The sequence below is a fragment of the Lepisosteus oculatus genome, chromosome 26 (assembly GCF_040954835.1).
Source record: "Lepisosteus oculatus isolate fLepOcu1 chromosome 26, fLepOcu1.hap2, whole genome shotgun sequence".
NCBI lineage: Eukaryota > Metazoa > Chordata > Actinopteri > Semionotiformes > Lepisosteidae > Lepisosteus > Lepisosteus oculatus.
In genome coordinates this window covers 1728049-1752429 of record NC_090721.1, presented here as the reverse complement: position 1 = coordinate 1752429, position 24381 = coordinate 1728049, and the positions used below count along the sequence as shown (strand labels likewise).

The 24381-nt window shown below is 42.4% G+C and overlaps 1 protein-coding gene and 1 long non-coding RNA gene across 3 annotated transcripts in view; both read left to right on the top strand.

Moving 5' to 3' along the window:
* Nucleotides 1–5973, top strand: part of LOC138225150 (uncharacterized) — a 39985-nt gene extending 34012 nt beyond the window's left edge. Inside the window, exons 2-3 of the long non-coding RNA XR_011183731.1 lie at nucleotides 3340–3875; nucleotides 4819–5973. This is a non-coding gene — a long non-coding RNA (uncharacterized lncRNA). The remainder of the gene's footprint in view (nucleotides 1–3339; nucleotides 3876–4818) is intronic.
* Nucleotides 5974–7891: 1918 nt separating this feature from the next.
* Nucleotides 7892–24372, top strand: lig3 (ligase III, DNA, ATP-dependent). Of its 2 annotated transcripts, none has more exons than XM_015367769.2 (21): nucleotides 7892–8009; nucleotides 8903–9472; nucleotides 10563–10661; nucleotides 11076–11264; nucleotides 12056–12207; nucleotides 13188–13354; nucleotides 13971–14048; nucleotides 15206–15374; nucleotides 15722–15877; nucleotides 16276–16407; nucleotides 17112–17191; nucleotides 17994–18081; nucleotides 18778–18855; nucleotides 19375–19498; nucleotides 20022–20164; nucleotides 21197–21271; nucleotides 21674–21820; nucleotides 22004–22163; nucleotides 22725–22831; nucleotides 23215–23298; nucleotides 23651–24372. In XM_015367769.2, exons 2-21 carry the CDS (start codon nucleotides 8932–8934, stop codon nucleotides 23882–23884), a joined length of 3003 nt encoding a protein of 1000 aa, XP_015223255.1. In that variant the 5' UTR covers nucleotides 7892–8009; nucleotides 8903–8931; the 3' UTR covers nucleotides 23885–24372. The 2 variants fall into 2 exon arrangements, with proteins under 2 accessions (XP_015223255.1, XP_015223254.1); XM_015367768.2 differs by having other exon boundaries at nucleotides 23212–23298.
* Nucleotides 24373–24381: the final 9 nt, after the last annotated feature.

Below are 24381 nucleotides of genomic sequence, written 5' to 3'. Positions count from 1 at the left end.
AAGTAACACATTTAGTGGCCTCAAGGCCTGCTTATTTTCTTGTTTCTACTCCATTAGCAAGAGCAGGGAGGATGCATACAATTTGAAGTTTTAATGCAGCTCTTCTAAAATCGGAGGGATGGTGAAAACTTAGTAACAAAATAAAGCTTTTCAAATATTTTATGTAAGACTGATTTTAGCAATTATTTTATTCATGACATGCTTGCCAAGTGCATAACAGTTCACAAGCTGTTTTCTTTGTTTCCTAGCTTTTCCAGCAAAACAGAAGTGCTTGGACAATGAGCACTCAGCTATGGAGTGTACAGCAATTACATTTTAATTAATGTACACATGCTTAGAAATAGATGCAAAAGTACAGGCAGGTAGTTATTCACAACAGTCAGAGCATCTGGTCTCTGAATATATCAGAGAGCAATTCTTATTTGCTTTCTATCTTCTGTTTCTGATGTCTCTAAAAGAAAAGTATGCTTTGATCGTTTGTGTGGGCTCAGGTGGTGAGGTCAGGTGGATGGAGAGATGCAGTTTGTACTCCCAGGGCCCTATAAAGAGCGAACATGTCAGTGTTTACAGAGCCAAGTGTTTACTGGCTGGTTAATGGAGTGCCCACACCAGCCCTTCAGTGACCTCTGCATTTTCCCTCAGCATAAGCCTCATTGATGTCAGCATTTCTTGCATGGCAGTAGATGAAAATTCACAGTCTCATAGGGTTTACATAATATCAGGCAGACCACTTTTCTCTATGTCATTTCCTTCTGCCTAGCTAGTTACCCCCAGTAAAGCTCCCTAATTGAATCACACACCTTCTCCACCTTCGTTAGGGTTTGACCAAACTACTGAAATGAGTTTTAAGCAGAAGTTCAGGAGTAGGTCAAACTCTGATCTCACCCACTTCCATCTACCTTCGAACTATATAAATATAATGTTTCTTTCCTCACACCACATCTTCCCTCTTTCAGTAGCTACCTGGCTTATTCCTCCTTAACAGATGGGAGGTCAGACAGCCCTTTCCTCACAGACCGGTTGCTGGTCTCCTCAGTCACCCCAAAAAAGCTCACTGTGCAGATCATGCTTCTTCTCCACCTTGATTAGGACTTGACTGATCTACTGAAATACAATTGTTGTGAATCATTTGGTGATCTGAGTATTTACTGGCATACTGAATATTATTTCATATGTGTTCCTGCCAGTATGTCTTTGGACTAGAACACCTGGAAGAAACCAATGTGAGCACAGGGAGAACATACTGTACAAACTCCACACCTATAGCACCCCAGGTTTGGAAATGAACACTGGGCTCCAGTACTGTGAGGCAGCAATGCTAACCACTGCATTACTGTGCTGCCCACAAGATGAAGCTTATCCTGATTAATTACTCCTATACAGGACATAATATAGAGTGTGGGAATTGAGCAGTATGCCTCGAGGAACTCCATGGGCTCACATCCGTAGATAAATGAATAAGGAAGAACTTGGAATGTCTGAAGCGCACACAGCTGTTTGCTTACTGAGATAACCACAGTGGTGTGTATTCCCTGCGGTGACCATTGTGCGGAAACAAGTGATTGCTGGTTAAATGAGAAACATTATGAAAACTGTGTAAAAACAAATCGGTTTGAGTTTGATATGTTGCTCTGCGAAATGCCGGAGCATAAATACATAAGGGAAAAGAGAACTGAAGCACAGGTGTACTGCCTCATACTAGCAATAAACTGGTACATCACGATTGCAGTTATAGGGTCAGACAGAGGGCTTCTGGAGAACCCAGTAATTGCTTTGTGTGACCTGTAGCAGGTGCATTTTCCAGCAGCTTATCACAACTATGTTAATTTAAATTATTGTTCTGATTTTTGCTACTAATAACCTAAAGCTATTGATGGGTTCAGGGAAGGATGAAAAGTTGCATTATGACCACCAGGACACGGCCTTCATCCCTCCTAGCTCCATGAAGGTTTTAAACGGTCCTTCGATTAAGAGAAACTGGGGCTTCTGAAATCCTCCCTGGTGGTGGTTCCAGTCGTTTCCGACAGTTCCTGTCGTTTTTGTGAATGGTCCCAGTCTCTTCATGCTGGCTTTGTTTTCATGTCCCGTGTTGCTTTTGTAAGAAGGCCGTGCTGTGCAGAACAGGCCTGAGCGATCGCCAAGGCCAGATGGCATCTTTGCATGAGCAAAAGTTTGAGGAAACCCAGCAGAACCAATGGCTGCCGAAATGTGATACCAACAGAAAAACCCTTCGGAATTCCGTGCAAATAAAAGAAATATTCCAGCTGCATATTCCAGCTAAGGGCATTTTGTTTTGAAATATCGTACTGTAGCTTGTTGTTAAATTGTACATCTTCTGAGTCTGAGGTTTGAAAGGAAACATCGAAATGTCAAAGTACTACTAGGGAAAGACAAGGAAGCACAGCAGTAAGTTACCAGTGACAGAGGATTTGTGAGAAATCTATACAGTATATACTGTACAGTATGTGTTTTATGCCTGTATATTATAATTAACAATGCTTAATGATGTGTAACACTGTTGTTGTTTCATTAAAGTACCGATTCATTTTATGCAACTCATTTCACATTTGATAATTTCCTTTCTGTACTTAAATTTAGTTTCAGTGCATGACTTGCAGAAAACAAAGTCATGCTTTGAAAAATCTTGACAGTTCTGTTTAGTTCTGCACAGATGTCGCCTCCTTTCCAGCTGTGATGAATTCATGCTGGTTACTGTATGTCCATTTGGAAATGTCACATCCTGCTTAATTTGACCCTGAAGGAGTGTTTGCTGAATGTGTACCACCAAAACCTGAAAGCCGATGGGCCAAAATGGATTTTGAAGCTTGTGTTACATTCCTGGGGTGGCATTATGACTTGTTGAACAGTTAAGGGACATTTCTCCTCTAAAGTAAACATAACTTAAAAGGGCATAGCAGAGGACTGTACATATTAACAAATAACAAAAAGTATTTATCAATCCTTAGGCCACAGACTATATAATATAGACATATAAAATTGATTAGTATCCTAAATGTTAAAGACATAAATTTACAAGACAGGTAACCTAACACATACAGAGTGGCACCCCACACAGAACCCCAATAAATCATGAGGTACATGGCAGGACAGCACCCCAATCATGGCGCCCGTACCCCGTGGGGCACGCCGAAGAACAATGCCCTAGGCAGGGTGCCATGGGGGATAGTGAACGTTGCAGTGAAAAAAAATTGTTGAAAACAAGAATAACCTTCCAAAAAGGAATGGGAAAAAGGTTCTCCATCACCTGATGGAGGGGAAAGTTTATAAGTATATAACAGCAATATTAATACTGTGATTTAATGCATTTTGTCTTGTTAGGTGACCATTTTCCTAGGTTTTACATTTGGCTGGCTTTGAAAACCTTTGCAGGCTGCACTTTCAAGACCTGCCTGCCTCAGCCCGGCCCCAGAGCAGCAGTAAATTCTGCAAGACAGCGAAGAAAGTGAGGAGATTGCTTGTTGCCACAGCGGCTCATCACAGAGTTAATCAGCAGGACGGAGTCTCGGGGGGGCTCTGTGGATGCCAGGTGTGCTAAATTGGAAATCAAACGATTTAAATACAACCTTGTGGCGCCAGAGCTTCATTCCAATTTTCAGACGCTGGTTTTTGGAAAGCCTCCACCAGATTCTTCACTGAGTCACTGCTGTTGATCAATGGCGGGAGAGAAAAAAAGAGACAGAGGCAGCACAAAAAATTTCAGATTAAATGCCTTGACATTTTGGTGGGCGGCAATTGAGGGCAATAACAATGATGCAATATTTATTTCTGTCAGCTGAAAACAGAGATATGTGCATCCGCCTTACGGCCAAATGAATTAGGAAAGCCAACATGTTCATTATTCAGAGACTTACCAGGTGAGTGTAATGTTCCAATGAGTATTATTTATTAATACACTCCAGGAGAGTGGCTCTCTAGGAAATTTAATTTTTCTTATCTTAAAAATTAGAAAAAAAATATATTTGCAGATAAAGAGAATTGTTGTTTGGGGCAACAGGATTGGCTCACTAAACAACATTGTTCACTGTAGCTTTCAAACATTTTGAATTAAAATGGACTTAAAGGGACTAAAGACCACTTTTCATAAGTCTGTTTTTTCTCTAGTAGTGAACTTGTGTGACAAAACCAGTCACTACAGCACTGTGAATTAATATATTAATATATTTTGCCTAAGTGTGTGTCTATTGAATAATCAAATGAAGTCTGTAAACCTGCACAACTCAAAGATTTGTATTTGAACAGCAACCCCCAAAACTATTTTTAAAGCAAGGGGATGTTCTGTAGGGCTGCTGCAGATCATAACTGACATATTTTCTTTTTATCATAAGTGTTTGCTTCTCCTCCTGCTTTCTGTTGCTCTATTTGTTGAAATGAAGGGCTCACACCAAGGTCTTTGAGTAGAATTCTTAATGGTACTGGAGAGACAGATTCTATTTTTACTCTAGGCCTTATCAGCAGAGCTGGTCATTAAATTAATTAGTCATTTACATAGCAACCCTGTCACTTGCTCAATTATTACATCTGTCTTCATCTGACTTGAGATGACATTTGGAGAATGGATCATTAAAATGAATTACTTACTGTACATAGCCACCCATTGTGTGTGGGGAGAACAGGGTTAGGATTAGAGCCATCAAAGATAGTTAGGACAATTGTCCAGGGCTGCAAGCTACAAAGAGCACAGAATATGAGAAAAAGAATACTGTACATGTACAAATGTAATAGAACTGGCGCACTACTGCAGCTGTTCATAACCTTTAAAAGTCATACTGAAAATTCTCTCTCTTCTTTCATCTACAGGGCCACACAGCATATCCTGTAGTATAAGGTGAAGCTCATTACTAAACCATCTATCCATGTTCGAACCACAGTACAATACAGGGCCATGAGGGAGACAGAACCAGACCTGACAAGCAACAGGCACAAGATGAGATACACCCTGGGTGGTCTGCCAGTCCATTGCAGGGGACACACACACACAGACACAAACACTCACACTCACACCAAGGCCAATTTCATAGAAGCCAATTAACTTCCAAATACACCATTGGACAGCAGGAGGAAACCCACACAAACACACGACTACTGCTTTTTCTTACGTCTCCTGGGAGCAGAAGCACCTAGAACATACAGTGTTTACTAACAGAGAAAGAAGCTGAAACAACTCTCCCAGCACTGCAAGTTTTCTGTACCTTTGAACAATTAGTTCAGCTTGTATTTTATGAGTGCAAAGAAGCACTGAAAGTGATCAGTGATGTAGATGAAGTGGTATTTTAACCTCTTTAATTAATGCTGCAAAATAAAACAAAGAACTTTACGAGCAAAGAAAAGAATATTGCTCTTGTGCCTGGGAAAGTGATCTGTGTCCTGGGCACTTTGACAGATTTCCAAATCAAATCTGGCTTCAATTTGCCGTGTGAGGGCTTTTGGAGTCACGTTTCTTCAAGTAATGGGGCTCAAACAACTGCAAGACTTCATTTTCTTGTGTTTAACTGTTAATCGTGGAGCAGCAACCATTGAATGCCAGGTTACTTAATTAAGTTTCCCCACCTCGTGGGACCACTACCTCATTGGCAGGCTCTCTAATTGAGTTTGGAAATGTATCACAGTCTTTTCACTTCCTTCAAAGAGAGGAGAGTGAAAGTGAGACATGGTCAAAATCAATTCGCCTTTTGTGTCTTCGGTAAACTTATTTCTGGAATTTTTCCTTGAAGGAGTTACTTGTAAACGTGAGAAAAATATGAATCTAGTCAAGTCAAGTTCAGGTACTTCAGGTAGGTGACTGAAAAAAAAGTGTTCCTCTGAGATGCATCCTGTTACAGTGGTTGTGATATCTGTTAGCCACTCACATCTTGAAAGTTCACATCTCAGAAAAACGTTTGCAGTTCTCTGCAAATGGATTAATTGCTCTTTCACCAGGACTGTGCCAGAGAATAAACAAAGCATGTGCCAAAACTCATGTGCCACAACTGCGTACTCCTTGTGTTAATGTATTTTATTTTAATTATTTTATTGCCCACTTTCTATTATCTATACCCCCTATCTGTAACAATAGCAAAATTATGACGTTTTTTTTTTCAGTTTCTGCACATAAATATATCATTTAAAAGGTTCCTTCCCACATCATAAGAAAGCCACTTATTCCTGGTAATGCCCAGAGTCTTTTCTGCAAGTATAGGGCACTTGCCCGGAGACACTCATTCATACACAGATAAATCAAAGACATAAATGAATCTCTAGGAGGTGGGAGGAAACCAGGGAGCTCAGAAAAAAACCTTTTTGAAAACGTCTCCCTCTAAACCAAAATTTAATTGCTTGTCTATGTGAAGCGAGACAGGCTATCAGTGACCTGATTGATCTTCTACTTTAATCTGACCTGACATAAAGATACAGTAGATAGGATGAAGAAAGGAGTTATCCCGATGGCAAGCTATTGCGTATCTCCAAAAAATAATAAATTCAATTAGACTAGCATTTGAATTGTTAAATCCCCATATATCAACTGATGCACATGCTATCATCTGTGAATTGAGCCCTTTGTCATTACATTTCCTGAGCGACTGTTGAAGAATTGTGGCAGGTGGCAGCAAAACTCCTTGCTGAACACCAGAGGGCGTGCAGTGCACTAGAAAAGGCCTTGTTGTTCCAAACTCAAATAAGACCTAATAACTTGCTTATGTTCAGTCCCCCCACAAGTAATTTCCAGAAAACAGACTGCAGCTTTAGGTGTTAATTGTTACCTGTAACCCTGGATTTTTTTCTCTCTGTGTAGCATATGAATACATACCATGGCCTGGTGTGTTACGTATAGTAACATTCTCTGCTTCTTGAGATGAGGAATGACAGGTAACGAACCTGGCTTAGCTTTTCTACAAGGACTTCGGTGATAAATCCTCACTTTCTGATATTTCCCTCATTGCAATGTAACAGAAGCAGATATACTGTTGCCAAATGAAAGCACTGACATTTAATACTGTTAGGAAACAATAAAAGTTTTTATATCTGATCTGTAACTTAAGAGTCCATGGTGCAGAAAAAAAGCCCCATAACAGAAGTCTTCCTGGGGCAAAATAAATCGAGGGCTTCTGTATAAAGGAGTGGGGAAGATAATGCCCTCAGTCAGGATTTCAGATGGATGGATATCGGAGGTATCGTCTGACTGGCTTCTTGAAGCTTGGTTTCTTTTTCTACGTTTAGGGCACATGCTTTCTTCAATGTGGGCTTAGCCAGTTCTTCAGTCTCTTGGGTCCAATCACATTGGAAAAGGCAATAGACAGTCACTGTTTGGTTGTGTGATGGTGGGGTGCATGTAGAAAAGAAATACAATGCCAGTTTCTTTTTTGGATCATGAAGAAGCGTGCTTTTGTGGAGTCTTATGACAAAACAGATCTCCAGTGAAAGAGCGATGCTTCCATCTAGAGGACAAGGCGAATATTGAAACCTCACCGCCGACCAAACCTGAAAAAAGGCTTTCATAAAAAAACAAGTCTCAGACCTTTACACAGATATCTGGGAGGATCTGGAGTAAACTGCTTAAACACATTGCGGCTAGCTTCTTTCAAAAAAAGCCTGAATGATCCTTTGATCAATGACCTACCCGTAATCACATGAGCTAGCCTAGATAAATAGCCCCATTTCGATTATAAACCTTCTTATGTTATATTCGCTGTATGCTGTAACTATGGCAGTCATAATTACAGCAGCTTTGCGACAGTGTAGTAATAATTAAAGAAACAAAACTTATAGTTCACTGTTTAATAGCTTTACAGTTATTTTTAAAGATATACCCCGGCACGGCTTACACCTGAATTTCTGTCGGCATAAAACTTTTAACTGTCGCACATGCGCACTGTGGGATATGACAGGAAACAAAAGGGGAACGTGGCTGGTGTTTAAAGGGGAAACCTCACATTGAAAATAACACACTACAGTGGAGAAAATGATAAGTACAAAAATAGCACAAACACATCTGTAACAAACGAATAACACCGGTAAGCATGGTCTTAAGCATTTTTATTGTAAAGTGCATTTTACATAAGGTTCCTGATTTTTTCCGTGGCGTTGGGAAATTAAAATGTCTGTTTTAGCTGTGGTCGAGCACGGCACAGTGGATTCTAAAAGCGAAAGACATTTTACTGGGAACTTGTGCGTTACAGCAAACAGCAAACTCGAAGTGGTGGGAAATTAAGGCCATCTATAATCTATCTGCTCTTTAGTTAAGCCATTTTTGTGTTTTCACACAATACTAAAATCGGTCAAGTTGAAGAAAGTGTGCTTTGCACTACGAATTTTATTTTTTAATTTAAAAGCCGAATAGAGTGGACAAAAATGTTGATGACATAACTATTTCAGCTTGAAACCACGTAAAGTGTTTATGATTATCAGCCATGAAGGGTGATAATCTTAGAATATCTTCATTTGCCTGGTACAGTATAATATCATAATTTAAGACTATCCTGCATGGTGCAACATTGTAGTCATACAGAGATTAAGGAAACAGGCTGCCTTCTGTTAGAATGTTGCTTAATGAGAAAAAAAAACATCTGTTCTCGCGGAACCGATTTCTTTTGGCACAAGATATTTTGTAGAATAGCAGCTGCATTTAAGGGGACTTTGCCGAGTTTTTTTTTAATCAACTGCACCCAATTCACAACTTCGGTCAAAAAGCCCAGGCTCACGCTGAAACTAAACTCATGAAGGAAAAGCGTTGTTTTCTGGGCACTTTTCTTGATAAAGACAGAAAAAAAACTAGTAATCGAATCCGCTATGGCGCGACCTGGAAAAAGCTCCAGGAGAAGTTCTCCATTGCTCACTTTTCTGTGAAAGGCGTTTATCGACTCATCTTCGTCTGTCTGCTGATTCTCCATGCTTTCTTCCCCCTCAGGTGTTAAAGTGATGAGCTAGGTATGCTTCATGCTTAAACTCTGCACCCACCAAACAAGCAGAGCACTTTTCAGCACACTGCTGCTCAAACTCTTCCAGAATCAGGCTTCTGCCAGCGAATCCGTTCAGTCCTTCAACTTCCACCGGAGTGCCACGTGTGCGGCCTATAGCTCCCGGTCCCAGGCCTTCCTCGGCAAGCCTTGGCACGCCTGTGCCCGGACCCCAGCGTCTCGAGCTTTCCACCTGTCCTGGTCCCCGTGTGGCGGCGGCGGCGAGCGCGAGGCCATGCCCGAGCAACGGTACTGCGTGGAGTACGCCAAGCGCGGCACAGCCGGCTGCAAGAAGTGCAAGGAGAAGATCGTCAAGGGGCTGGTGCGCATCGGCAAGATCGTGCCCAACCCCTTCAGCGAGTCCGCGGGCGACATGAAGGAGTGGTACCACGTCAAGTGCATGTTCGAGAAGCTGGAGCGCGCCCGGATCACCACCCGGAGGATCGAGGACATAACGGACCTGGAGGGCTGGGAGGAGGTGCAGGATGAGGATAAGGAGCTCATCAACAAGCACATTGCAGGTGGAGGGGGGGGGGGGGGTGCTTCTGTTTCAGTTAGTCAATGTGGGAATGGGAGTTCTGAATCCATGACACTGGCTCCCCAGTCCTGCTGGTCCTGATTCTGGACCGCGGGTTGCCCAAGTCTCTTCAGAGCCGTGATTCCCAATGCTGGCCCTGGAGAAACACTGTCTCGTCTGTTTTCCTTCTTGTAGTTGAGTTATTAAGCACCGGCTAATTGATTTCAGTTTTCTAATGGTTCGTGTTAGAAACATTTCCTCTCAGCTCTTAGAAGGACCAATGGGATTTACAATTGGTATTGGCCTGGAATGTAACCAATTGGACATCTGCAAAATCTTAATTTATGTGTGTCTGATACAGTGCCACTCCCACCTGTGGGTGTGTCTGATACAGTGCCACTCCTACCTAAGTCTGTTCATTGCCGGGTGATGAATTTGTAAGAGCTGTTTACTCTAAGATAAAGGAAAGGTTATGTGTGTAAGTTCTATATGATGATACAGTACCCTTGACACTCAGGACTGACCTAAACAAGTAAAAACAAGCAAGAATAAGTCAGCATTTAACATTTGAGAGCTCAGCTGGACTGACATATAGGATCATATAGTGTTCCTCCAGGACCAAGACTGGGAACCACAGCCTTAGAGCAGCAGCTGAAGAGCCAGGAGAAGATGCTAAACTGGTCTAATAAAGACAAGAATCTTCTGATTTAGGTTATTATGAGCTCAGCTGTAGTGAAAACCTATAGACACACCGACCCTTCAGGACCAAGATTGGGAACCAGTGTGCTTTTATATGACTGAAAAAGAAAAAAAGTTGGGAACCATTAATTCTTGAGATGGATAATGCTTAAGAAGACAGCAGGCAAAACACTTATTCATGAATCATTCTCACAGATTTTACCATGAGAATGTTTATTAAAATTAATCTGGAAACATATCTTTCTGTTATGTATTGTCCACTTATTCTTTAGGAATTTTGAAATTGGGATTTATTGTAACTCTTATGTTGCTATGCGTAATTAAAAATGTATTTCTTAAAGGGGCAGGGTACAAACTAACAGGACACTGTTTTTTGTGTGTGGTTGCTTGGCTAGATCTGGCTGCGAAGACTAACCACAGCCCTAAGAAGAAGGTTCAGACTGGCCTGGCTGACCTGTCCCCTGTGACGCCACGCAAGTTCTCTGGATTCACTGGTAAGAAGGTGCTGCCATTGTCACAGTTTGCTCTTTCCTGTCCTGTACTGTAGCCAACTGAAAGCCACGAGCAGCAGGAAGAAATAGTCAAAGTTTCTCCAATCTGCCTAAGTCAACCTTTTTTAGAGCACAGTTTTAATCAGTTGATGTGTAAACTGAAGTAAAGAGAACAGGCAAAATGATCCACTAAAAGATCACGTGACATCGCGGGAGTATTTCCAGTTAATAAAAATGGGGATGAGTGCGATGGACTGGCGTCCTGTCCAGGGTGTATCCTGCCTTGCGTCTATTGCCTTCTGGGATTGGCTCCAGCTACCCCATGGCCTTGGATGGTATTGGATAGGATGGTTAGAAACTGGATAACTGGTCATTTCTTCTGCGCCCATGGGTAACCCTGTCGATTGTGACTGACAGCCGCCAAGCCTGGCACCTCCAGCTCTCCCGGGGGCTCCAGCAGCCTGTCGGCCCAGCTGTCTGACCCCAGCCACAAGGACTGCCTGTTGCGGGAGTTCCGCAAGCTGTGCGCCATGGTGGCGGAGAAGGCCAGTTACAACGTCAAGACGCAGATAATCCAGGACTTCCTGAAGAAGGGCTCCAGTGGGGGTGAGTGCCCGCCCGTGAACAAAGGGTCAGTTAATACAGGCTAATGTTGCATTCGGCAGCTCACGTCAGCAAAGTCTCAGGCTGATCGTAGGTAAAAATTGTCGTGCCTTTGTCTTCCGCATGAAGGAGAACTCATTTAAAATAATTCAGGTGGGTAGCTGCGTTGGCATGTGTACGCTGTGAAGGAACAAGTTATAGGTTTATTCCATGCTGAAAAGAGAAGAAAACACATCGTTTCGGCCGTGGAGCCTTCTTCAGGTGGGTTCTTCAGGTATGACACCTGAAGAGGGCTCCACAGCCGAAACGTTGTTCATTTAAAATAATTCAGCTTGTGACCATTTGAAAATCATCGCCAGCCGTAAACGTTTTTACAGTTTTCTGTTGCTTGCAGGCTATATGCAAAACACGTAACACTCTGAAGCTCAAAGTGATAAAATCACACACAGTTTGATTTTAACCATTGTGCATTGACGCTTAGAAATCGAGGGTTTTACTTTATCTTATTAAAACAGCAATTCGCTGTTTCAGAACACCATTGATGCTTTGAGTCGAAAAGAAAGGCCTGTGGTTTTATTGAGTTGCTCAGTGTTTATGCAGTTTTTAAGTGTAGAATACAGAATTTTCATCCTTAATTTATGCAGAACAGTGAACAGACCCCTTCCGTTTTTGAATCCAGGTGACGGCAGGCCTGGGCACAGTTGTTCATACTCCGAGACCCCACCCCTGGAAAAGGCGGCTGCCCCAGTATTAACCCCCTTGTATCTGTGTTCCCGCCCCCCGGCTCGTTGCAGACGGTTTCCGCGGAGACCTGTACCTGACCGTGAAGCTGCTGCTCCCGGGGGTGATCAAGAGCGTGTACAACCTGAACGACAAGCAGATCGTCAAGCTGTTCAGCCGCATCTTCAACAGCAGCCAGGACGACATGGTGCGGGACCTCGAGCAGGTCAGGCCCTCCTCCTCCTCCTCGTGTCTCCGCCACTCCGCCTGCACGCTGATCTCGGCAGCAGGCCCTGGATTGGGAGGCACTGGCGAAAATATTTTATCAGGAAAAACGGGAAGATTTGTGCTCTGTGTCGAGCAGTTGTTTTCGAAACAAGATACGGGGCTTGCTGATCTTCCACAGAACTAGATCCTGGGTAAACGGAATAGAAGGGGGGAGGATTTATTCTGCTGTGGAAAAGATTTTCAGTGAGTTTTGCAAATGCTTCACCAAATTCAGCACAGACCTTTTGTATTGCGGTACAGTTTCTGATATGTATTAGCGTTATATACTATTTTTCGCTTCTAACATGAGATACAAACTGAGAAAAAAGTCATTTGTGCTGTACAGTATTTCTGCTCCAGCCTTTCTTAGTATGCGCTTGAAATGCAGTCTTAATTTGTTACATTTTGGTGTATTAATTTCTATGTCAGATGAAGCATTCATGTTATTTCAGTGTTAACACATTTTAAATAAAATATGTAGAGGAAAACTGAAGGATGATTAGTTTCTAAGAGCATTATGCTTTGAAGTATGTAGCCTGATGTAGCCAGCATTTTCAAACTTAATCTGTATTTTCCCAACATGCATTATAATACTTCTCAAACCTGTTAGTGGTAACTTATTTTGCTAGTTATTATACCTGTATACACTTGATGTATGAGTAAATAATGATGAAATTGCAGCTTGCTTGTCCTTTGCTTCAATTTAAACCCCCTGAGGTGTGGAAGGACATAATAAAAATAAAAATAATAAAAGCAGATTTCAAATCCAAACACCTGCGTGAGAGGTTGAACAGTGCTTCAAGGTCAAGTGATGTTTGTGGCTTGTCTGTAAGCCCTTCTTGCTCCCCTTTTATCCCAAACCAAACTGTAACATCCCTGACATCTCTGTTGCAATTTAAAAAAAATGTAATATTGTTTTTTTCTCTTCTTGGTGAACAGGGTGATGTCTCGGAGACAGTGCGGATATTTTTTGAGGCAAGCAAATCTTTCCCCCCAGCGGCCAAGAGTTTGCTGACAATCCAGGAGGTGGATGGCTTCCTGACCCGCATGTCATGGCTGACCAGAGAGGACGAGCAGCAGAAAGCGCTGGAGGAGATATCAAAAAAGTAAGATGCTGTCAAGAAGTTAGCTGGTCTCTGGCTTACTTCTTTTTGACAGAGTCACAGTTGTCTGCAGCATTGTTATCATGTATTCCAATCTCATAAAACCTCAGGATCTCTTATACGGTTGTATGTGGCAGCACTGGGACGGGAGAACTTTTAAAGGTTGCTGCTGTATGGTATTGGAGGCAAGGCGCTGTGCTTCAGAAGAGATGATAAACTCAGGCAGTGATTAGGTCATCAAGTGTATGCAGCAGTGTGGAGCAGTGATCAAGGTTGTGGGTTCACATCCCAGGTGAGACTGGTGTTGTGCTTCACCTGAATCGTTCCAGTAAAGTATTCTGCTATATACGAGGGTGCAATTATAATTCTCTTTGGATAAAAGTGCCAGCCAAAAAAATATAATAAATTATGTGAGGATCAGGTCAGTACTGGGATGGGTGGTTGAAAGAGAAGGAATTAGGAATTGGAAGGAATATTCAAAAACATGCTCTGACGTGGTGTTTTGCTGCCGTAAAATGACTGAATTCATTTTTATAGTGTCTCCTATCCAGATTGTGATAAAACCCAAGTGTGGTTTATAGGAGGGAGCTATGTGATAACGTTCTTGTTTTTGTTCTAGGTCTACAGCTAACGACCTGAAGTGTATCATTAGGCTCATCAAACACGACTTGAAAATGAATGCCGGTGCCAAACATGTGTAAGTGTTTTTGAAAAAAACACGTGAAGTGTCAAAACAAAATTGAAACTTGCATTTAACTTTAAAGTTCTTCACAAATAACTTTGTTGTTCCACAGTTTGCTCTGTTTGTTTATTTTTTTTCTTCCTAAGAAACAATAGAAGAGAATTAGTGGGAAAGAACTCACGTATTTCTTTATTTTCCATTAGGAGTGATTAAAGGAATCTTCAGTCGTTAGAATTAAGTCATTGTAGTATGTCAGTTTAGTGCATTAGACCGCTTGAAATATCCTTTATGGCTTCTAAAGATTTTAGTAAGAATATGCAAACATTCTCCAAGTTACTTACAAGGTCTTAATATAATATGATATTTGCAGCATAGCAGAGCTATTAACTTAGCAAATACAATAAAAGAAATTTAATGAAGCTGAACACATTTTAAAGATCTTTATATTTACACAAAGCTGCTGTAAATGCTGTTCAGTAAGTGCCATACAAAACCAGCTGTGAAGGAAGATTACAACCACAATTAGTTTTTCTCGTTTGCACATACCATTTTAATAAAAAGTACAAATGTCAGATAGAATGAGCTTTGTGACTTTAAAACCTGTAGCGGCAGTCAACTGGCAGAACCCAGTGTAAACTGAAAAGGCTAAATGACTAAGTAAATGCCCAACAGTTTTTAATTATTTTTTGGGGGGGTTTCTTAACATTTTTCAAAAACATGCAGGAGAGGTCAAGTCTTTCAGACTGAATACAAGGCATTCAGAGAAAGTTGTTTTCCTCCTTAAGTAAGTCTGCGTGTTTTTTTTTATATTTTGAAAGCTTTCAACCCAAGTATGGACATGAATATTGCAATATTACAATGTAGTTAGAGCCTTTGAAGGGTGTTTAGAACATCCATCCACCCATCCAGGCTTTTTTCAGAAGCCAGTTAACCTGCTTTTGGACTGTGAGAGGAAACCCACTCAAACGCAGAGAGAACATGCAAACTCCATGCAGAAAGCAACCTCTGGCCCAGATCTGAACAGCATTGCAAGGCAACAATGCTAACCACTGTGCCACCCTGCTTCCCCCTTCTGAGAATATGAACCGCACCTAACTGTAACCGCAAAGACATAATTCTTTGTGTTTTTATGCGTCTTGCGTATAAAGAGCGTGTTTCTTGTCCCTGTACAGCCTGGATGCTGTGGATCCCAATGCCTACGATGCCTTCAAGGCCTCGCGGAACCTCGCCGATGTCATCGAGAGGGTGCTCCGCAACCAGCAGGACTCGGCCAATGGCTCCGGCCCCAGGAAGACCCTGAGCGTAGAAGCCTCCCTCATGACCCCCGTGCAGCCCATGCTGGTGAGTACCCCACACCAGACAGCCTGCAGCGATAGAAGCGCTTTGACAATGTGCTGCATGTATTCCAAAACCAGGTTCCCCGAGCTGCCTACAGTATGAGCTCGGTGTTCGCAAGGATCCGGTATCTTGAAGTCTCCACTAACGGTGAATTTGCTAGCACGGGACTTAATACGCTGTGACTGTGAAACAAGCATTTACAAGATTAAAAATGCAGCTGGTGTAGATCGGCTTTAAGACTGACTGAACTGGGGCTCTCCGGGTTCAAGGCGGTAAGGAGCCAGTTCAGCGTTGCATCGAAGGGGAGGGGGATAGCTTGTTTTGAAGATGGTGTGCTGTGACCCTCGCAGGCAGAGGCATGCAAGTCCGTGGAGTACGCCATGAAGAAGTGCCCCAATGGGATGTACTCCGAGATCAAGTACGACGGGGAGAGGGTGCAGGTCCACAAGAACGGAGACCACTTCAGCTACTTCAGTCGCAGCCTCAAGCCTGTGCTGCCACACAAGGTGAGGGGCCGCACAGAGAGACCGGCCTTCCTGAGGAATCACAGCTGAGATCAGTGCTGAATGGCACCTCAGACCAACTTCTACCGTTCTTTAAGATTTCAGATTTCCATATTGTATCCACCTAAACCATGTTTACTATTCCATGAGTTTATTTAACTCAATCTAGTTCTTGTTTGGAAATATTTACTGTCCGAGGTTTTATTTTTGACCAGTCTTATTTATTCCAAATACTGGATCTAACTGTAAAGACACAATTCTTTGTTTTTTATCTGTCTTGTATATAAAGAGCTAGTTTTAAAGTTAATTTTCTTGCACGTTGCATTTTTAAAAAACGTCTAAATTATGTTTAGACATGGGCTAACCACTAACCACTCCATCTCTGATGCCTCTTTGTTTAGGTGGCCCATTTCAAAGAGTATATTCCCCAGGCTTTTCCTGGAGGCCACAGCATGATTCTGGATGCGGAGGTATTGCTGATTGATACCAAAACCAGCAAACCCTTGCCCTTCGGGACCCTGGGGGTACACAAGGTGGGGATCCCTATCTTACACCATGTACTAGTATGGTTTCAGCTTGCACCTGAGTGAAGCATTGCTGTCAGGTCTACTGAAGACAGACGTCACTCCTCCATTTAACTAAAAATCACCATCTGAAATCCCGTCACATCCAGGTCAAATGGTTTAATACCTTGTGTTTTTTTTATCTTGACTGAAGATTAAGTAAGTGGGAAGTAAAAGTGAAAACCTGATCATTTTCAGCAGCTCTCCTAATTGACCACAGCAACCTAGGAGAGACAATTAAGAGAGTCCAGATGTAGAACTGAAAATAGTCCAGTTGTCTTAGTGAAGAAATCACAGGCACCTCTATGAAATGAGAGAATAATGGATTGGGAAATAGGAAGAAGTAGTTTCCTAGATCAGCACGTTTTCTGAAATATACGAAGTTGATTCCTTTTAAACTTGTTAGATTTCAATATTCTACAATTCTGGTACAGTATGACCTGGAGAAAATGACCGGTTCTCTTTGATTTTAGCAGCACCTGCTGCTGAAATGCTGAAACAAGGAGGCTCAGCTCACCCGATCTCTTTCTGACCTCATTTGGTGTCTGCTCTGTGGGCTGTTTCTGTGGCGCTTTTACGGAAAGTGTTCAGCATAGACTCTAAATCTTCACACTCGTGTCACTTGTATGAATTACATGGTTTTTCTTCTAAGGGCTCCAATGTTTTCATTTCAGAAAGCGGCCTTCCAAGATGCCAAGGTCTGCTTGTTTGTGTTTGACTGTATTTACTTCAATGGAGTGAGTCTCATGGAGAGGTATGTTTATTTTTATCATCTCAAAAATGTTTTCCAGAAAGTAGAATCCAATCTACAAGTGAACTAGAAATTCAGAACATATATTTTTTAAATTAAGAATACAAATTAGAACAAAAGTTGCTCAAATTCCTCTTTAGTTAGAAACATTCAGATGTGTAAAGCAAGGCTGAGCTCTTCTGTACTGAGATGCCACTCTTCCTTCTGCACTGGACTTTCACACCAGTGCCCCAGTGTGGTAACCAGAACCTGCTGCAGAAGCACACTAAACCAAAGTCCTGACTACATGGTCATGAAATAGTTCATGGCCCACTGCAAGAGTAGTGGTGCTAACCCTGGTGTCCTGGCTAAATTCTCTTCTGGGTTTCTCCTGTCTGTCCTTTTCAAAGTTCCCCTTTAATTCAGTGAAGAATATTCTGTCTTCCACATGATCTTCTCTATTTTGCTGGTGCCGCAAAATAAAAAAAAGGGCCGCACTTAAAGAAGTGCTTTGCCATCCATTCAGATGAAAAGAGCATTATTATTATTAGTTTCTGTGATTTATCTTATGTGGTTTTTAGTTTATTGTGAGAAATTTAAAAATAAAATTAAAAAATGCTTTTTACTTCCAGCAGTATTCGTAAATCAGTGTACCTTAATTTCGGTTGTAAATGCATTTTTCTCCTGAATGATGGATGAATTTGAATTTGCGATCTTTGAATAATGTTTTTAGTTTTTTTTTCTCATGGTATTATAGATGTACAGTAGGAAGCAGGCTGCACTTTATTTTAATTTCATGCCTTTTCTGGCTGGATGTGTTTTCCAGGCCACTGTGTGAGCGAAAGAAATTCCTCCAAGATAATATGGTTGAGGTCCCCAACAGGATCCTCCTCTCCGAAATGAAGCACGTCACTGTAAGTGAATACGTCTTTAAAAAATTCAGAGGTATCCCCAGAGGTGGGGGATATTGAAGCAAATAGCTTCTTTGGAAAAGCCCACAACCAGAGTGTAGGAGTTGGACAACCTGCTGTTGTAAAGGGACCTGCTGTGTGCTTGCAGCAACGTTTTTAATTTCCTGGCTGGTACGAGCTTGAGCTTGCAGTGCAAAAAAATTAACAGCTCATTAAGAAGGCTGCTCAGCCTTGTGATGACATTAATGTTCCTCTGTCAGTGCGGGAGTGCAGTAAAGTGTGAGAGAAAAAGAGAAATTGGTGATCCTGAAACATTGGATAAGGGATCACACTAAGTAATTCCTTGTTGGTACACAGGGTACATTACATATTGTAGATGCACACTTTTTGGAGCACTAAATGAGAACAACCTCTGCAGTTAATACTGAAAATGCCTGCATACACTGGACAAAACTATATGTCTACCTTTAATGATACACTAACAAATCCTGTTTTTTTGGCTTGCTGTGGAGTTTAAGCTTAGTCATAGGTGTGTGCACACCCTTAGAAAATGCTCTGAACATTTACAGACATTGTCATAAACATCATTCTTGGACAAAGCAGAATGTGTCATATGTTGCTCCCTTTGGTAAAATGCAGTAAAAAATGTTGTTCTTTGCCTTTCTTTTTGTGTTTACTTGTGGTATTCTTTGTTTGCAGAAAGCAGCTGACCTGGCAGATATGATCACCCGCGTGATCAGAGAGGGGTTGGAGGGCCTGGTGCTGAAAGATTTGAAGGTCAGTCTTTTTTAAAAGGTGCTGAACTGCTGTAGAGTAAAAGTCTCTCCAAGCATCTTACATATGAATAATATACAGTGTTGCAAAGACAGAATGACTTCAGTAGCAAGACATTGCTGTCTCCAGAATCAAATTTTCCTTTTCTTTTGAAAACACATAAGACCTCATATTACATCTTGTCCTAGAGGAGGTTCGATTATAAATGGCTAAAAGCTGATGTGTGAAAGATAATGCTGAGCACCATGTGTGGTAGCCTGTGGTTACCTGTGATGGTTGTGTTCATTATGAAACAGAAGATTTTCTGCTTTCAGTTACACAGTGTAACTGTTTACATCCACATTTAAAACAACTTTAAAAATACACCCCAAAATGTATTATGTAGAAACAATTCCTTTTAATACTTAAACTTGTGCAATAATGTTTAATGCTGTGCAAAAGTGTAAGTATTTAATGTGGACATTTCAGGAAACATTATGCAGGTGCCTGCGTTGAAAGTGTTTGTTTCTCTGTGTCATTCAGAGCCACTATGAGCCAGGAAAGCGCCACTGGCTGAAGGTGAAGAAGGATTATCTGAACGAAGGGGCCATGGCCGACACTGCAGACCTGGTGGTTTTGGGGGCGTACTACGGGAAAGGGTCAAATGGTCAGGATGCATGAAATCACTATCTCCCTGAGGGGTTACATGGTGGTGTGGTGGTTTGCACTGTTTCGCCATTTTCCCTGGGTGCTCCAGTTCTCTCCCACACTGCAGCACATGCAGGCTGGATCTCCTAAGTGCTCCCGTGTGTTTGTCCATGAAGAGCTGTGGTTCTGTCCATGTTGGATTCCTCCATTATACTCTGGGCTTCCAGGATAGGCTCCAATTTGTCCCAGCCCTTATGACAGATGTACGGCAGGAAAAATCCCCTTGAAATAACCTTTTTTGCCATGAACTTATTATTTCTTAATCAAACAATAAAGTGCTTGTATTATTGTGATGTACTATTCAGTTCCAATAGAATATATTGATGTATTTCATGAAGTTGAATGACTAAGTTTAAGAATGACGTATCCCTGATGTTATTTACTAGTTTGAATTGCTTGTTCTAGCCTTCATCCTGAAACGGGGTCTTGGTCAGGATGCGTGTGAACTGTTACTGCACCTGGGCTTGTCTTTGCATTTGCAGGTGGGATGATGTCTAGTTTCCTCATGGGCTGCTATGACCCGGAGTCGAAGCAGTGGTGCACCGTGACTAAGTGTTCTGGCGGGTACGACGATGCCACACTGGCGAGGCTGCAGAATGAGCTGGATGTGGTCAAAATCAGCAAGGTACACGCACAAAGGTGCACAACACCTGAGCAGAACGGAGGCCTGGGGCCTGAGGCTTATTCTCATAGCATCTCATTCTGTCTGGTGCAGTTCCTGCCAAAACAGAATCAGGCAGCATGCATACAGAGAAGAGTCCGTGGGGGAAATCCAGATCCCTTTAATGCACCTGTCTTTATTTTCCAAAACACAATTGATTGCAGTTTCTGAAGTGGGCGTTGCAAGTTTCTGCTTTAAACCTTTGTTCAGGAGGAATTTGGTCTTCTCGATTGTTACTTGTTTGCAACTCCACTCCCTCAGGCGTGCTGTGGCCTTTCTTTGGAGTGAATCAGAGATTGTTATTTCAGCTGTTTTTGGAGTTGGCAAAACAATGAGTTTGTCTGAAAAATGTGTTTATTAGATGTGACTTTCCCTAAAAGAGCAGCATCCAATTACTGTGAGACATAACAAAGGCTGCACAACCAAGTAGGCTTTTTAAACTCAGTTCAAATCAGTTATATAATATGATTAGGTTCACAAAAGTCAGATGCGTAACATTGAAATAACATTGTTTATCTTCTTCTTCTTAGTCCCAGACTGTCCTGGGGTCAGCTGCTTTGGTTGCTCTTCTCCATTTGTCTCTGTCGAGCACATCTTCCTCACTCACTTCACATACCTCCATATCTTTTCTCACACAATCTATCCATCTCTTTCTAGGCCTGCCTCTTCCTCTGTTACCTTCCACCTCAAATTCCATTACCCTCTTTGTTACTTCCTCGTTGTTATTTTCATTTTTTCTCATTTTCTCATTTTCATTTTTTAAGTAAAGATGGTATCAGTAAAGATAATGGTATCAGTCATGGTATCAGTCATCCTCTTTACATGACTTATCATAAGTAAAGATAAACAATGTTATTTCATTCCAATGATATACATGACTGATACATGACTGATACCATGACAACCATAACATACAGGCAGCACATGAACAGAAAAAGACAATGCGCTTATTTTATACATTTTATTTAATGTGAAGAATTTCTTTTTTGCTTACAGGATCCAAGCAAAATCCCCAGCTGGCTGAAAATCAACAAGATCTACCACCCTGATTTTATTGCCCGAGATCCAGAAGTGAGTTTCTAGTGTCGTGTGAAAACTATTAAAAAAATAATAGAACATATTATTATAATAATAAAAATAATACAAACAGAAATCCAGGCCGAACGATCGGTTTTCCAGCTTAACCTGACAAATTTGGTTTTGTGAAAGTCCTAGGTTTGTGTAACGCAGTTTTTGGCAAGTTTATAATGACAAAAGTGTTGTCTGCTCTTGCATAGTTGTGGACAGTGATCATGTGAAATCTTTTTTCCAGAAGAGCAGTGTGTACTTGGTGAAATAAAGATTAATGCTTAAATATGATGACTGTGATCACTGTGGTGAAAACCGAGTGCTGGTGAGGCCCAGGCCTGGCAGCAAGGCTGATCCAGTCCGTGTGCGTGCGCGTGTCACTGACCTCGCTCTGTGTCCTGGCAGAAAGCGCCGGTGTGGGAGATCACCGGCGCGGAGTTCTCCAAGGCCGAGGCCCACACCGCGGATGGCATCTCCATCCGTTTCCCCCGCTGCACCCGTATCCGTGACGACAAGGACTGGCAGACGGCCACCAACCTGCCCCAGCTGAGGGTACGCTGCCCGTTTCACTCTGCTTCCCCCAGCTCGCGTCCTGGCTGCTGCATGTGCTCAGCGCCGCACGCCAATCAAGAGACTAAAGACCTGGAGCGCCTCAGTGCGTGAATCACCTTAATAGTTTTCCCACGCAGGTGGGAATGTTGTAACATTTCCTTTTTCGCTTTCCCTGTGCGGAAGGAGCTGTTTCGGATATCGAAGGAGCGGTGCGATTTTGAGTTGACTGCCGGGCTCTCCAAGTTCAGCAGCGATAAGGGCTCCTCGGGGGGAGACAGCGGGAGTAACTCCCCGTCCTCGACTCCGCGCAGGCCGTCCACCCCCAGCAAGCCCAGCACAGCCAGTGAGTGACGAGCTGTCGGCCTTCACCACAGTCGCCAGGCCGCCACGGCCATCAGCAGGGTCCAGGCTGATCTTATAACAAGTCTCTGGAACTTCTGTCTAATGATGTATAGTTATTACACCAAGCAATTCAAATTTAGTGTTCAGATCTTGTAACGTTGACCTGCAGGACGGTGGCTGTGGATGTGTCGTACTTGTGTTGCATTGTTTAAGAGAAAGTGCTGCTCAGCATTAGTTTGAATTATCTCTTCCTCACTGCAGCTTGGAACAAACTGAGCTCTGTTTGGCTTTAATTCATTGCAACATCAAGCTAGTCTGATTCCCTGGGTGTTTTAAAAGCACAATGGGAATTAAGGAAGCCAGCTGGGGGATTTCATACCTCCTTCATCCTCGGTCTGGTGGCAGGTGTTCTGCAAGCCCTGATTTTCCTTTGAAATGTTCATTTTGTGCAGAAGATTTACAATATGTATAAACGCCTGTGAAAAACGCCTATATAATTGTTGTGTATGTCCAGAAACAACAAAAAATGGTTGTTTAGCATATCCCCTGGTACTATCTACAGGCAGTAGCAGTGCATCCAAAGCCTCCTGCCTGCCCAAGACTGAGACGCCTTCTCCAGGAAAGGCTGTGAAGAGGAGACTGCCAGCAGATGAGCATGGTGGGAAAAAAGTAAGTCCCGCCCCCAGTCCTTTTCCACACACCATTACTTTTCATGTGCTGCTTGCAAGCATGACTCCTTGGGGACCTGCTTAGAAGAAGCAGGAGTCAGAACCATTCAGCAGAGGGCTATATTCCCTCACGGAGAAAGTATTGACAGCTGTTAGTGAAACTATTGGAACGTCCGTATCCCCAGTTAGAACAAAACTGATCTTTTCTAGAAGAACTCTAAATATTTCCTTAGAGGTTTCTCTGTGAAGAAGTATCTTTGAAATCTGTGATCCTTGCCAAAAACTCAGCATAGGTTTTTTCCTCTGCTTTAGAAGTCACTCCTTTCTGTTTAAAGCTTGTTCCATCATTTTGTCGTTTTGCCACATCAAAATGTTTCCTAGCAGAAAAAGGCCGAAGCTGTGCACAGTAACGGGGAGAGCAAACTGAAAACGGTTTCTTCTCAACCAGCAGAGCCCAAGCAAGACAAGGTTAGTATTTCTCTGACCTTTGTTTTGGGAAGCTTATATCATTCCTTATACTGTTACGGTTGCAGTGTGCTAAATTCACAGCCTCAATAGATAGCCTCAAAGCTCCACTTTGCCATGTTAAACACATAACGGCTTGTCTAGTCTTCTGATGCTTCCACATCTAGTTCATTCCGTCTCTATTAATAAGGCATGTGCATCCTGCGGTGAAAGGGGAAGCATCAGAAATTCCAAACCTGTGAAGGACAAAAGCTGTTTGTTTCTGGGGGTGTGTCATCATTCCACAAAGCATGGCTTTCACATGATGTTGGCAGGTCGAAATGAAATTTGAACAGTGACGTTTCTGCTCCGTTAGACGCTGCTGGACATATTCACTGGTGTGAAGCTGTACCTTCCTGAGACCGTCCAGGATTACGGCAAGCTCCGGCGCTACTTCATCGCTTACGACGGAGACCTCGTCCCGAAGTATGATGTCGCCACAGCAACGCACGCCATCGGAGATCTGGAAGAAGAGAGCCAGGCCAAGCGCGTGTCCGCGGAGTGGATCTGGAAGTGCATACGAAAACGGAGGGTTGTCCCTCCGTGCTGAAGTTCCAGGAGCTCAGAGCAGTGGCACACTCACAGCACAGCTGCAGACTTACAGGGGACCGGGGGTACCATGTGTGAACACTATTCCGCAGAGACGTTTGCATGATGAAGGCACAGTAAATCCATTCGTATAGGCATGAGAAATTGTAAAAATAGCATAGTTTAGGTTTGGACAGTTACATTTGCCAGACAAATAGATGAAATGTCTTGCATTCACAAGTAAAGATCATATGACCGCTTACAAATTTCCAGCAGTGTTTATATGAAAATGGTGAATACCGGATGATTTATGATTCTTAGGTGGGGAACATGCTGTGTGGTATGTTGTGATTTGCATACTTTTGACTTTTTTAACATTTTAACTACATTTACTCACTGTTTTGCATATCAAAATGCTTATGTCACAGCACTGTATTTAGTACAGTGCCCATTAACTTTGCATACGTGCATATTAACTTGTCTGTTACTGTTTTCAGTTGAAGCAGAGGTGGTAATAGG

Coding starts and splice junctions, on each gene's coding strand:
- lig3 (XM_015367768.2), top strand. CDS start 8,932: ATGCTTAAACTCTGCACCCACCAAACAAGCAGAGCACTTTTCAGCACA. Junction 10,662..11,075: donor CAAGTTCTCTGGATTCACTG/GTAAGAAGGTGC, acceptor TGTGACTGACAG/CCGCCAAGCCTGGCACCTCC. Junction 12,208..13,187: donor TGGTGCGGGACCTCGAGCAG/GTCAGGCCCTCC, acceptor CTTGGTGAACAG/GGTGATGTCTCGGAGACAGT.